General features: G+C 43.6%; 1 protein-coding gene across 1 annotated transcript in view; it reads right to left on the reverse strand.

Annotated features, from left to right (window-relative positions):
• Window positions 1-12,726, reverse strand: part of POLR3B (RNA polymerase III subunit B) — a 180,542-nt gene that overhangs the window by 8,028 nt on the left and 159,788 nt on the right. Inside the window, exon 27 of the mRNA XM_019515336.1 lies at window positions 5,009-5,182. Coding sequence (XP_019370881.1) covers window positions 5,009-5,182 — 174 coding nt within the window. The remainder of the gene's footprint in view (window positions 1-5,008; window positions 5,183-12,726) is intronic.

A 12,726-nucleotide genomic window follows, 5' to 3' on the forward strand; every position in this document is an offset into this window, starting at 1 on the left:
GGGTACTGAATTAACAATCCAAAGTAAGTGTTTTATTCTCTATCAATCTTTGCTGGGAATTCAGAGCTGCAATGATTTGTAGAAGCAACGATCCACCCACAGAGGACAACAGAATATTACTTCCCTGAAGAAATGAATTATACAAGTGAAACACGCTAGGCAAGTTTTGTGTCTCCGAGCAGCATTCTGCCTTGAGGGCAAGGATTTTTGTGGGTGATCTTTTTTTGTCTGGTACCTGAAAGCTTGTCTAAATCTTTCCTAACCATGTAGTTTGTCCAATAAAAGAGATCCCCCATGAAAATCCTTGCCTCCTGCATATTTCCTAGAACATCATGGCTACAACATCACTCCAAACACTACCATTATCTTGAACCCTTCTCCCTCTCCTCAATCTAGGACTACTGTCCTTAGTATTATCTACAGAACAATGTGTTGTTGCTACAAGCTTTCCTATAGCAATGCCTTCGTAATGTCTGCACCACTGACAAAAGCCAGTTCAGAAGGTCTGAATCCCTCTAATTACTTGGTTTCCATTATGATGCTCATTATAGGGCCACATACTCTAGCCACTGAAGGATACAGCGGAACGCTTAATTGAAACTACCCACTATTGATTACTTCCCTCAGACTACTTTTCACAGAATTAGAATGCCTTGAACACCTCTTCCTCTTTGTGAGAAATTTCACCGTGTACAAAAGTGCCATAAAACTTTGTTACAAAAGGTAAATAGAAAGATTTTGATAATTGAACAAAACCCTTCATTTTATTAAACCGATTTTTCACATACATAGTAACAAGGGATCCGTTAACCATTTTTCTGAAGCATTAAAAGGTTTCCACTAGTTTTTTCGGTCCCTAAAAGCTCAAATGCCTTCAAGAACTCCTATACAACCATCACTTTGCCAAACAGCAAAGGCTACATCTGCATATGTAGATTTCAATTCAGTACTTTAAAAAAGCAGGAAGAAGTTGCTTGTTGAGAAATAAAGGCACTACCTTCAGAACAACATATCCTTGCCTGCGTAGCCAGGTCTTGGGCCTGGAAAATGAACTCTGGTTCTATGCTCAGCAGGTCACAACATATACCACTGGTTCACCAATGTGCCCCAAATATTATTTGTTATTTGGATACTTTCCATATGACAAGTTCCTAGGGCACATTTGGAAGACAAGCAGACAGGGATGCCTAGTTACACAGCCACCTCCATGTGCAACCACAACTGAAGATGTAAAAGATGAGACAATGCTAAGATGGTCTTCTAAGGCCTGACAGCTTCAGGGCTGAGTTGCATAACTAAAAGGTCCCAAAAGCACAACCAGAAGAACAGTTCAGATAACAGTGTGAGAAATATCAACCAACTGTATGGTGCTGTGGAAGGCCAGGTTTGCTGTGGCTAAGCAGTGCTGATGTTATCTACTACAAGTATTGTGGTAGCTTCAGAAGGGTGAATAGGCTGCCCTTGTTAAGCACATACATGTAGGTATGAAAAAAGGGATTCTGAATGTCCCAAAAATACTGATTTAACCAAAACAGAAAAAGCAGACAGCACCTGAAAAAGAAAGTCACTGAGGGAGATGCACAACTGGCTTTGTGCCCCTTAAGTTTACATGGTTGTTTAACTGCTTCAGTCCTCTGTCTGTCTACCTAAGCTGCTCCTTCAGAAGGTAACAGCAGACAAAATAACGTGTTCTCTAGTTTTGGACATAACAGTGCAGGAAAGAAAACTCTGACACCGAGACAAAAAAGGATGTCTTCTCTTACGCGCACACTCCCATACTAGCAATTTTCCTAACTCATCCATAATCTATTATGAAAGAAACAGGCAAACTTCAAAGATGCCTAGCAAAGATGTATTTCTGGTAACCTGAATCCAGTATAACAAAAAGGCAAAGTAGAAAAATCAGGCAACTGGAATTAAAAGTTCACAAGATCAGACGTGCTCTGTTCTGAAGAGTTTTTGCATCCAATTCCAAATGTACAGTACTGGGGGTGGGGAGAAGAAGAGAAATGGTGTTGATGTCTGTAGGATAAAACCTGTGTTTGGCTTGAATCCAGGAGGTGTAAGACAGTAACATCATAAACCAAACTGGAGAAAAAATTGTAAAGAACAAGACAGTTGGTTAGAATCAGACTGACAGAGGCAGAGCTCAGATAGTTGTCACGCAAGATGCAGCAACACAGGGGAGACTCCACAGCCACAGAACTACCGAAGATAAGTGCTGTTCACCTCTCTCTCATTCCTCCACCTCCGGTCTATTCTGTGAGATTCTACGTTAAAATGATAAAACTTTAAGTCTTCAAGGAAGTTAATACCAGGTCAGCTGCAGATTATTTAGTGATGCATGTTGGGTATCAACAGAATCAGATACATGGACACAGTCAGTAAAACAGTCGTGGTAAATTATTCGTTTGTACTACAGATGATATATGCAATCAGGTCTTTGTCTGCAGTCTTGCATCCAGTCGATGAGCCTGTTTTGTCTGGCTAAAGTTTAGACTTGGAGGATTTTCTAGCAGAAGCTGGAAGATCTCCAGAGAAGTAGGTAATTTCCCTGTGCCAAACACAGGGGAGAGTCCAATTCTCCTTTAAATGATTTCTGTCCTGCAAAGACATAATCCGTCAGCTTTACAGGCACCACAAAGACTTGAGTAAGAACTTGAGCCAGCAGGACTCTTTAGTCAGTGTGAGAGCATTTGCTTTTTTAGAAAAACAAAAACAAACAAAGACACACACACACACACAGCCTCTCTCATATCAAGCTAGATGGTCTCTCTAGCACCCAAACAGCAAGATGAAGAATCTGATGTTCCCAATCAGAAAGCAAGTAGCTCCCATTCTTTTAAATGGGAATCACTTTTTATCCTAGAATGAAGAACAGATTCCCTTGAATTTTTAATAATAGTACAGTTCTGTCTGGTGTGCTTCATTTTACAGGGGCCATCACCCCTGGGTCTTGGAATTGAGTTCTGGAAGAAAATGTCGCTCAAACTCATTTCAAGAGTCTGTCCCCTGGCAATGGCAAGCGTACATCAGTAGGGGACCAAAGTACTATCAACTCCTCCAAAAGCATTGTGCTGCATTAAACTGGTACAAGCTAGGAAGAGGGAGACCAAATATTTTCTGCTTCTACTACTGAATAGGAAAATATGCTGTACTTAGAAAAAACAAATATGGACTGAGTGAGTTTGTAACATGTATGCCTCCACGGGGTGGTGTCACATGGAGAAATGACTGAAGAATCCAGCAGGACCTTTCTTCTATATCTTTGAAAGAAGTGAAATATTTGTGAATAAACTGAAGGGCTGTTGCATGTTAAAGAAAAACAGCTGAAAACTGGCAGATTTGGAAGCAACTTATTTTGAAAGGAAAAGTCTTATTTTATCTTGTTCTCAGACAAGTGACACCTATGCAACTGGAGTGCAATAGCAGGGTCAGGATTCCAGAAACGTACCGAGGAAGTCTGCTGCTCCTGGGAATGGACAGTAGGCCTTAGGGTTAGAGGGCACTGGGGAAGTAACTAGTTCAGAGAGACATACATTTTGCTACTTCAGCCTTCTGCCTAACACAGCTTACCACCTCTCTACTCTGGGATTTGTTGAAGAAGCTAGAATACAAGGCATAAAAAGAGCCTCCACAGCTAGGAACTCAAATGGGAGGGTGTGTGTATTTCATTACTTGCAAAAAAAGCCCAGTGAGGTGGTAACCAAAAAAAAAAGTGATTTTACTACACAAGAGGCAGAACACAAAAGGATATAAGTACTCTATATAAGTAAGAGCCCTCCAAAAAAAAAATATGCATCCCTAGGTTAGAAGTATGTAACATTGTTTCTCTCTCTCTCAAAAAAAAATCCCATTGCCCTCTTTGTGAAGGAAAAAAAATTTAGTATCCTGAGATAGTTTAGAGCAGTAGTACCCACCCTTCTGGTCTCAGGGGCTGGTTGAGTGGCATGGGCCCAGCCCACAGATCCTTGCACACATGGTCAGCATGCCAGCCTGACCCCAGAGTGACTCAATGAGCTGGTGCCACTGCAGACTGGTGAGCGAGCCTGCAGGGCCATGTCACCCTGTCTGTGCAGCTCCTCACAAGTCCAGAAATTTGGCAGTTAACACTGCCACCAGTCCCCTACTGCCAACTTTCTGGACCCCTGGGGAGAGTTGAGGGGCAGATGAGACAGCCCTATGGGCTGGTGGTTGAGCCTTACTGGTCTAGAGAATAGTCTCCAGAACAGTAGAAGCTTCCCTTCACTGCTCTGCTAATGATTTGGACAGCTAAGCCCTGATATACCCACAAAATCAAACCTGTTTAACTGAGGTGTTATTTTAAATCCATTTAGTTAAAGATCAGTTCAACTCTGTGCAAGGATACAATCTACTTTAAACAGCCTTGCAACTAATTGCTGCTAAGCCAATCAACTTAACACATTAAAATGGACTTAAGACACACTCCAGACTAGAGCAGTTGTAACAAAACTGATTTAGCTCAGTTGTCAAACTGGCATGCAGACAGTGTGTAGATAAGCTGTTAGAGCATCCATGTCCAACCTTGGCCTGCCTTGTTGAAATAGCCAACCCAGGTGGCAATTAGGACGGCAATTTTGGGACATGGATATTTATCTAGTCTGAAAAACAGGTTATGAAGGCCAGACTTGAACTTTCTGAATCTCTATCTCATTTAGGACAGAATTTAGCTCTGCACTCGCAAGGCTTTGTATCCTGGTATCAATCTTTTGAGCCTTGTGAGTGACACTTTTAGACCTATGCTGTCATTGATAGATTCATTAAAATATACAGAACTGTTAACTATTGCCTACTTTAAAAGACAAAACGGACTACAGCATGTGCAATGCATTGTCCTGTAGATGTATCCACTGCGGGCTAGTCAGTTTGTTTCGCCCAATTTAAGGTTCAACAACTTTGTTTTACGTGGATGAATAGAACATGAAAGGAGAACGGGGAAGGAGGAACATGAAATAGAAAGCCATTAAAAAAAAAAAAGTTAACTTACCAGCCAGAGTATCCCAGCAAGCCACACTGCCCACAGACATCTACCTCAAAGGCATCACTTGAAATCATCAGTCTCTCCAACAAAAGCATGCTGGCTCCATAACCTATCAAGCAATCTCGTTCCATTTCTCCAAGACGCAAACCTCCATCTCGGGATCGACCTTCAGTGGGCTGCCTTTGAAATGAGCAGTTTAAAGAAAAGAGTAAATATTTCTGGGACATGCATTCTCATTTTTTTAGGAACATGTTCCCTAAACAACAATACCAATGAGCCTCTTTATGATCTATGAGTCTAGGTCTACAACTAATCCTGCAAGCCTTTGTTATTCAATAAATTAGTTTTTGTTCACGTGAGAGTAAACTGCAGTAGTCACTACAGTAAGGATTGCAAGGATGGAGCTATTATTCTTTATTACACATAAAATGGTTGAATAAATGCCCAAACCTGAATTCTTCATTACCGGAGGACACAAGCCATTCCTAGTAACTGTGTAACCTTTTTCTGAACTTTGCATTCATGAACTGCATCCAAGCTTTTATCCAGACAGATGAAACAGAAGTCACAATATTTACTGAATTCTCCAAATGTTCTCAACTTGTTTTCCAGTTATGAAGTTTTTTCTCTAGACTCCATTAATACTTCTAATCTCATTTTACGCGTGTCAAAACTACTGCAAAAATTAGTGTGTTCTTTTCAACTCCACCTTTTTTTAAAAATTTACTTTTTAAAATGAATTCATGTTCACTTTAAACATCTACTCCACAACAAGAGCACCTCATCTTCAGACATTCCTGAGCACACTACAAAAGGCCAATTATATAAAAGTTAATACTCCAGAAATCCCCTTTTACCTAACCATTTCATATAAATCATACTACAGTAGCTAAAAACTATGAACTCTCAGGATAGTCTCAGCCTCATTCAGAAAAGAGAAACAAGTTTATTAACATGCCCAGGGAGTCCCTAGGTTGAGAGTCTGCCAGGAAAATGTTAGACCAGCATGCGTCTGAGTGTCTAACATTATTAATCTTAAAATATACTTTAAAATGCAACTTATACATAGCTTGCTTTTTTTATACATTTGACAATGAATAGACTAATCAGTGTCAATTATGTCAACACCTGTGATTTTATCACAAATCTCACAATTTCAGTGTTTTATTTAAAAGACTGAGTTCCTGAGACAAATGATGATGGGAAATCTCAGGTTTTGACAGACAAGAGTCCTTAAGGTTGCAAAGAAAAGCTTGAAAATGTCTCTTAAGTGCACTCTAGAGCAGGTGCAGGTGAGGAGGAGGCAGAGGAAGTGATGGTGGTCCAGATTCAAGATTACTGCATGTTTTGGCTTGGTAATGCTTGGCACAGTGCAAAAATATTTGGGTTGTCATAAAGAAACTCTAAATTCACTGCCTCAAATCATGACAGTACCCCTTTAATCAAGAGAACCTGGACTTGACTTTATGACAGTTGCCTTAAAAACAGTCATGGATGAATCTCCCTCCACTGCAAGGTAGATATTAACCTACCAGTTTTTCATCTGTCAATATTCTGTATTTTGTCCTTTATAAATTTGGTACCGCTAGCTAAAGGCACTTGCCAGAATGTGCCACAAGAAGCATTTCAAAGTAAAAGCTCTTTAAAGACTCAGACAGTCCACTGAAGTCACAGAAGTCTTTCCATTCATTTCAGTGAACTATAGATCAGGCTCTATAAGACATGCAGGAATGAAAAGAATTGTTTAGACTTGGTTCTAAGACACAGGCTTAACTTGCTCATGAAGCAGGATATCTGGCTGTTTTGCATCACTGGAGCATTATAAAGCAGCCAGAGTGAGCATACTTGTGAATCTGGCCACAGCTCGCGTGTTCATAAATTCATGCTACTTTGGATCTAAAAAAGAATTTTAAAAAGGTCCGATTATCCTGCTTAAAAGCTATGAAATATTAACCCAATTAGCAGATAGAAAGCATCTTGTCAAAGTTTTAACTGTACTTTTTGGGGGTGGGGGGGGAAGTCTCTCCCTCCTCCTTTTACTCTGCCCATATTGAGAACTTAGTTAATCTGTTTGCAATTCAAATTGGTCTTTCCATTCATGTAACCTGTTTTACGTTTTTCTCCTTGTTGGAACAACGAATAGAATGTGTTTACATCCTGGTTTAACTTCCTAGTTCTCCCTGACACAGATTAGGCTTGGTCCTGTAGAGGACAGAACTCATCTAGCAAAGCTCTGGGGGTGTAGCTGAATTTTCAGAAGCATCTATGCACCTACCACCCAGGCAGTAGCACCACTGAGAGGCAACAATCAGGGAAGCTGCCCTGTGCACCACCTTTGGGGAGTGGTGGGGACAAGGTCAGCCACCACTACAATGTGTACTGCTGTGATCCACACCGTGGTAGCTTGGTGCTGCCCCATGTGTGAAGCTGTCCTGCTACGACTCTGCAGCTGGGAGACCCAGTGCTTTTGAAAATACCACTAGGTGTTGGTTTTTTCAAAATCTGACCCCAATTCCTGTTTCATTTAAGGTAAGAATGAGATCCCTGGAAAAACTATGCATACACAAGAACATATGCAACAAAAGGTGAAATGGTGTGGTCTGTAAAGACAGAAAAAAATGTAAGCCCCCACAAAGTCCCATTTTCAAAAGTTACCTCAGTCTGAATTCTTTTTAAAATGAGCACACCAGCAGTTGGGCTGGGACTTTCTAAAGTTTTTAAGTGACTTGGGAGCCTGAGTCAACAGGCCTCATTTTTCTCACTCTCAGACAGTTTTGAAAATCTCTCACATGTAAGTTATTACTTTATCATCTTTTGAAATAGAAAGCTGAAGAAGACTGAGCTCAGCATTGTTTAACTATTACTGTTACTACTTATGCCCGTTTGGAAAAAGCCCTGAGCAGCTCCCAAAAGGCTCTGACCAAAACACTGAGCTTTAAGGTCAGGTACAGACATTACATTTTCACTAGAGACCCACCAAATTCATGAGCTCCGGTGGTCAATTACACAGCTGTAACATGGCCAGGGCCCCCGATTTCACTGCCATATCATGGCTGGGGTTGCCATTTTGGAGGTGGAGCGAAGTGAGTCCCCCACACCTCTGATGGGCTGAGGGGCCACCTGCCAATACACACTCCCTCCCGCATGCTGTTGGCCCCAGTTTGCGGGTTGAGGAGTAAACCAAGAGGCAGGCAGCTGACCAGCTCCTGGACTGAGCCGACATCAGGGGCTCAGTCTCTGATTTGCTCTGCTCCGGCTGTCATCCCTCCTCCCCTGTCCCACTTCAGGAGACAGGGACTTTTGGCAGGCTTCAGAAGATGGGCAGTCTGCCCTTTCTTCCTCTTTGCTCCCTTCCCCCTCCCCTTGCCCTTCTAGTAGACAGCTTTTTGCCAGCTCTTTGCTGACTTCTTGAACATAGCCGATTTCCCACACTTTTTCATGTGGAACCAGCTATTTCACGGAAGACTGCCAATTACACAACTTCCATAAAATCATGTATTTGGTCCCTAATTTTTACTGATACAAGTGATCAAATACTTGTAACAGAACAGAAGTTTGGCATACATAGACTGGTTTAAAAATGGCAGAAACTGGTCCAAGATTTCCTGCCCCCCACCACAGGGCAAATGGGCGTTCTGCTTGCTACTGATCTAAACTACGTAACTTAGATCAATTCCTCCTCTGACTTTTTGAATGTCTGTACTTAGTCTATGTCACAGGATATCATCCAAGAAACCTTCAGTCTCTCAGATGGAAAAAGGAGAGAGAGAAAACTCCTGATGCTCCAGGGTCTGACCAGTATTACTAATCTATTTCCTTACAATGCACTATGAAACTGGCATAATTTGATTAATCCAAAATACAACCATGATAGAGCAGCCATTTTGTAAGGAGAAAACATAAAAAGCAGAGAGGCCAATATTGTGATGTCTTCAAGAAAGAGGAAACAGTTTACCCCAAATACTGCCCTAACAGAGTCAAATGTCTTGGCAACATCATTCTATTTCCCCTTCTTCAGTGCTGGTTCTGAAGTTTATTTGGAGCCTTCATTACCTCTTTGGGTGATGCAAGCAGAGACCAACAAACACGCACAGATTTTGCCCGAGAGAAAATGACTAACATGAGGGGCGCATTGCCTGCACTTCTAAAAAGACTGCATTCATGCACCAGCTGCAGGCAAGGCCGGTTTGTTCTGTCATTCTGCGCAGACATTCTGTTCCCCAAGACAATGCTTTCTGGGTGCGTCTACACGTACATTTACATGAGCCTAAACTTAATGCCCCTTAGTCTAAGTTTAGGTGCATGTCTACACGTGCACTCCTTAAGGAGCTCTAATGTGGCTTGCCAGGCAAATGCATTTGCAGCCTGCCCCAGGCAGCACCCTGGACAGCCCCCTGCAGCCTGCCCTGGGCAGCACCCTGGACAGCCCCTCAAAGCCCGCTGCATCATAGCTGGGCAGTGCAACCCAGTGCTGGAAGAGGGGGTAAGATCCTCCGGTCCCCCTGGACATGACTGGCTCAGTCCCCTCCCCAGCGTTAGTCAAGAGCCGACCAGAGCCAGCCCGCGGGGCCCCACACTGCTGCTGGGCACCGCCAGGAACAAGCAGCAGTGGGTGCTGTTCTCCAAGGCACAGGTGCTGGAGCAGGAGTGGCAGTTCCGGCAGTAGTGGTACCTGTTGGTGTGCCAACTGATGACTACATGTGAGGGCACAATGCCTGCCTCTGCATGGCACAGTTCTTCGCAACAACACAGGGAGCATGTGAAGCTGTTGCTCCTCTCTGGCCTGCTCACACGTGCCAGGGCTTGGGTTGTTTTGTTTTTTTGTGCCCCCATGTACATTCATTGGTCAGCACATCAACAGGTACTGCTGCTGCCAGAACTGCCACTACAGCTCCAGCATCTGCACCTTGGGGAACACCGCCCACTGCTTCTCGTCTTGGTAGCTGGCAGCAGCAGCGCGAGGCCCTGCGGTTTCAGCTCCAGCCCGCTCAGTCAACCTACATAACGTTAGGGTGCCTTAAGGCATCTACATGTCCCTTAAGGTGCCTTAACTATTCATGCCTAAATTTGATACTGCATAAAGCAATTAGCCTAAAGTCACCATTTTTAACGCACCCTAAAAATGGCAAAAGTGCCTTAAATCAGCACTATAGATGGGCCCTCTGAAACTGAAAAATATAATCCAACTGAAGAGAGGGTCATATTTGGAGTCAATGATTTTACTTTTCTGGTACAGTGAAAGTATTTATAAAGATTATCTTTACTGCAACCTGTTTTCTCAAGGGCTGGGCCAGGATGGTGGAATGATTTCCCATATAAACCAAGGGCCTATATAAACCTTGCCAATTTCCACTTTAAGTGCAAGACACCTTTTCCAGCTTTTTTTGCTGTATTTCTAAATTAAATTACAAAAGAATCAAAACAAAAATATTTTAATGGATGCACTTCTCCCTTGGAGGAAGATAAAAACATACATGATGTTGGTCATATACTTAGAGCATGTTAGAAGACTCACATATTACATTGGAGAAGGTGATATAAGGAACTATGCAGAACAGAATTGTTGATGAAGAAGTTCAGAGGCAGAAGCAAGGGAAGAAAAATATTAGACTCTAATCTGAGTGAGAGTGTATGTGTATATACATACATACATACATACATACATACATACAAACAAACAGACACAGATTTTAAGTTAAGTAACTTGGGGGAGGGAGGAAGGGAAACGGGAAGGAGGGAATAAGTCTGGGTACCACGGACAAGTGAATGAAAACATCTCTGTAATGCACAAGATGCACCCCAGGGAATTATGTGCGGAACAATTCAAAATTATGCAAAAATTACTTTAATTTTTTTTTTTTACATTTCATCTTACATTCTTAATATCTGTGCCGAAAACCCCACCTAGGTGGATGTAGGTTTTGTGAGTGGGTGTAGGCCCCCCTGCCACTCGTCTGTCCTCCCCCATGGTGCACAGCACCCACTACCGGCAGCAACAGCAGGCAACAGGCCCTCATGGTGCTCGTGGCCGCAGCAGGCAGAGCCCCCTGGTGGCATGCGGCTTCTGGGGGCTGCACATGGTGGCACAGAGTCGGCCTGGGCTGGCCTGCTGGCATGTGCCTTCAGGCCACACCAGGCTGGCTTTGTACCAGCACATGAGGCTCACTGCATCAGAGGCAGTAGCCATGTGCCACTGGTCTGGGCGGGCTCTGTGCCTCTACGCAGGGTTTCCAGCACTCCATCAGCAAGCCCCATGTGGAGGCTCAGATCTGGCCTAGCCCAGCCCAATGGTACACGACTCCCGCCTGCAGTGCTGTGAGCCTCATGTGCTGGCACAGAAGCAACCTGGTTTTGTTTGAAGGCATGCACCAGCGGGCTGGGCCAGGCAGGCTCTGTGCTGCCATGTACATTCTGTCCCAAGGGCTTGCCTCCTTCTGCTGCCACTGGCCTGGGCTGTGCAATATGGGAGGTGGGGAAGAGGAGGATGTGTGGCAGGGGGCCCATACTCACCCACCACAACCATCACACCTACCCATCCCTCCTGCAGGCAGGAGCTCCCTTCCCCACTCACCAGTTGTCCAGTTACGCGCCACCACGCTCAGTGCTTCCACATGGAGCTCCCAGTTGGAGTGCTGAAAGCCCCACGGAGGTGGAGGCACAGAGCCTGCCCAGATTAAATTATACAAAATTATGCAATTATGCTGGGTCATACTTTTATGCACAAAATTGTGCAGGCAGATAATTGCATAATTCCCCAGAGTGTAACAATACAAGAAATTCACAACTAATACTGAAGATCATGGGGCTGCATGGGATGCCTGTAAAGCCCCATTGTTTAACCTGGGGAACCTTTATGACGTGTTTCTAAGCAGGTTGCCTAGCCCACTGGTTTCTACAGGTGGGCTTCGCTCCCCAAGGAGTTCCTCAGCTACTCCTTCCAAGTAAAGTAGTCTTTAACCAGAGGCCAAATGAACAACTACCAAACCCTTCTGCCCTATTCTGGGCACTAGGAAAGGAGGAGCCCTTTGCCTTTGGCCCTTGCACAACAGACTGGCCCCTCCCTGGAACAAGCCTGTCCTGTTCACAGCTTGTATCCAGCTTGCAACCTGTTCCCTCACAGTTTGCTCCTTTGCTGCTCTTTCCCTTGGTGTTTTAAGCTCTCAGTGGGACACTTCATTATCCTAAAGCCCCCCAGCTGGGCTTCTTCAACAGGCTTGATTGTCCTCTCTTGAAGGGCCAGACCAACCTGTTATAGGGATGTTAGAGGAGAAGGAAACCCAGCTTGATTCTGATTCCAGGTGAAGCATCCAGCAGTGAGAAAGACTGTTTCTTTTTGTAAATGACAAACATAACATTTGAGATGGGAAAATGTGGATGGGAACCATTGACAATAACCAGTGAATCCTCCAAAGGAATGTTGTTATTGCAGGCCTATTTTTCAGAGTAAAGTTTAAGTCCATTCTCATCATGAAGCTAGCAAATGGAAGAATGGAACATGGAAGCCTGCAGAACTTGCTCATTTAGCAGAGATGATGGTAATGACAGAAGCTGAACTGGAGGTGCGGAAGGGAGTCTTTAAGACTGGGCATAGGAGAGCTGCATCCATGTCTGCCACATAATACCTACTGATGGGAATTTCCTCTATGAATTTGTCTAGTACCCTCTTGAACTAAGTTAAACTACTAGCCTCCACAAAACTAAGTGGAAATGAGTTTCGCAATTTA

The sequence above is a fragment of the Gavialis gangeticus genome, unplaced genomic scaffold, assembly GCF_001723915.1.
Source record: "Gavialis gangeticus isolate Ggan-Ray unplaced genomic scaffold, GavGan_comp1, whole genome shotgun sequence".
NCBI lineage: Eukaryota > Metazoa > Chordata > Crocodylia > Gavialidae > Gavialis > Gavialis gangeticus.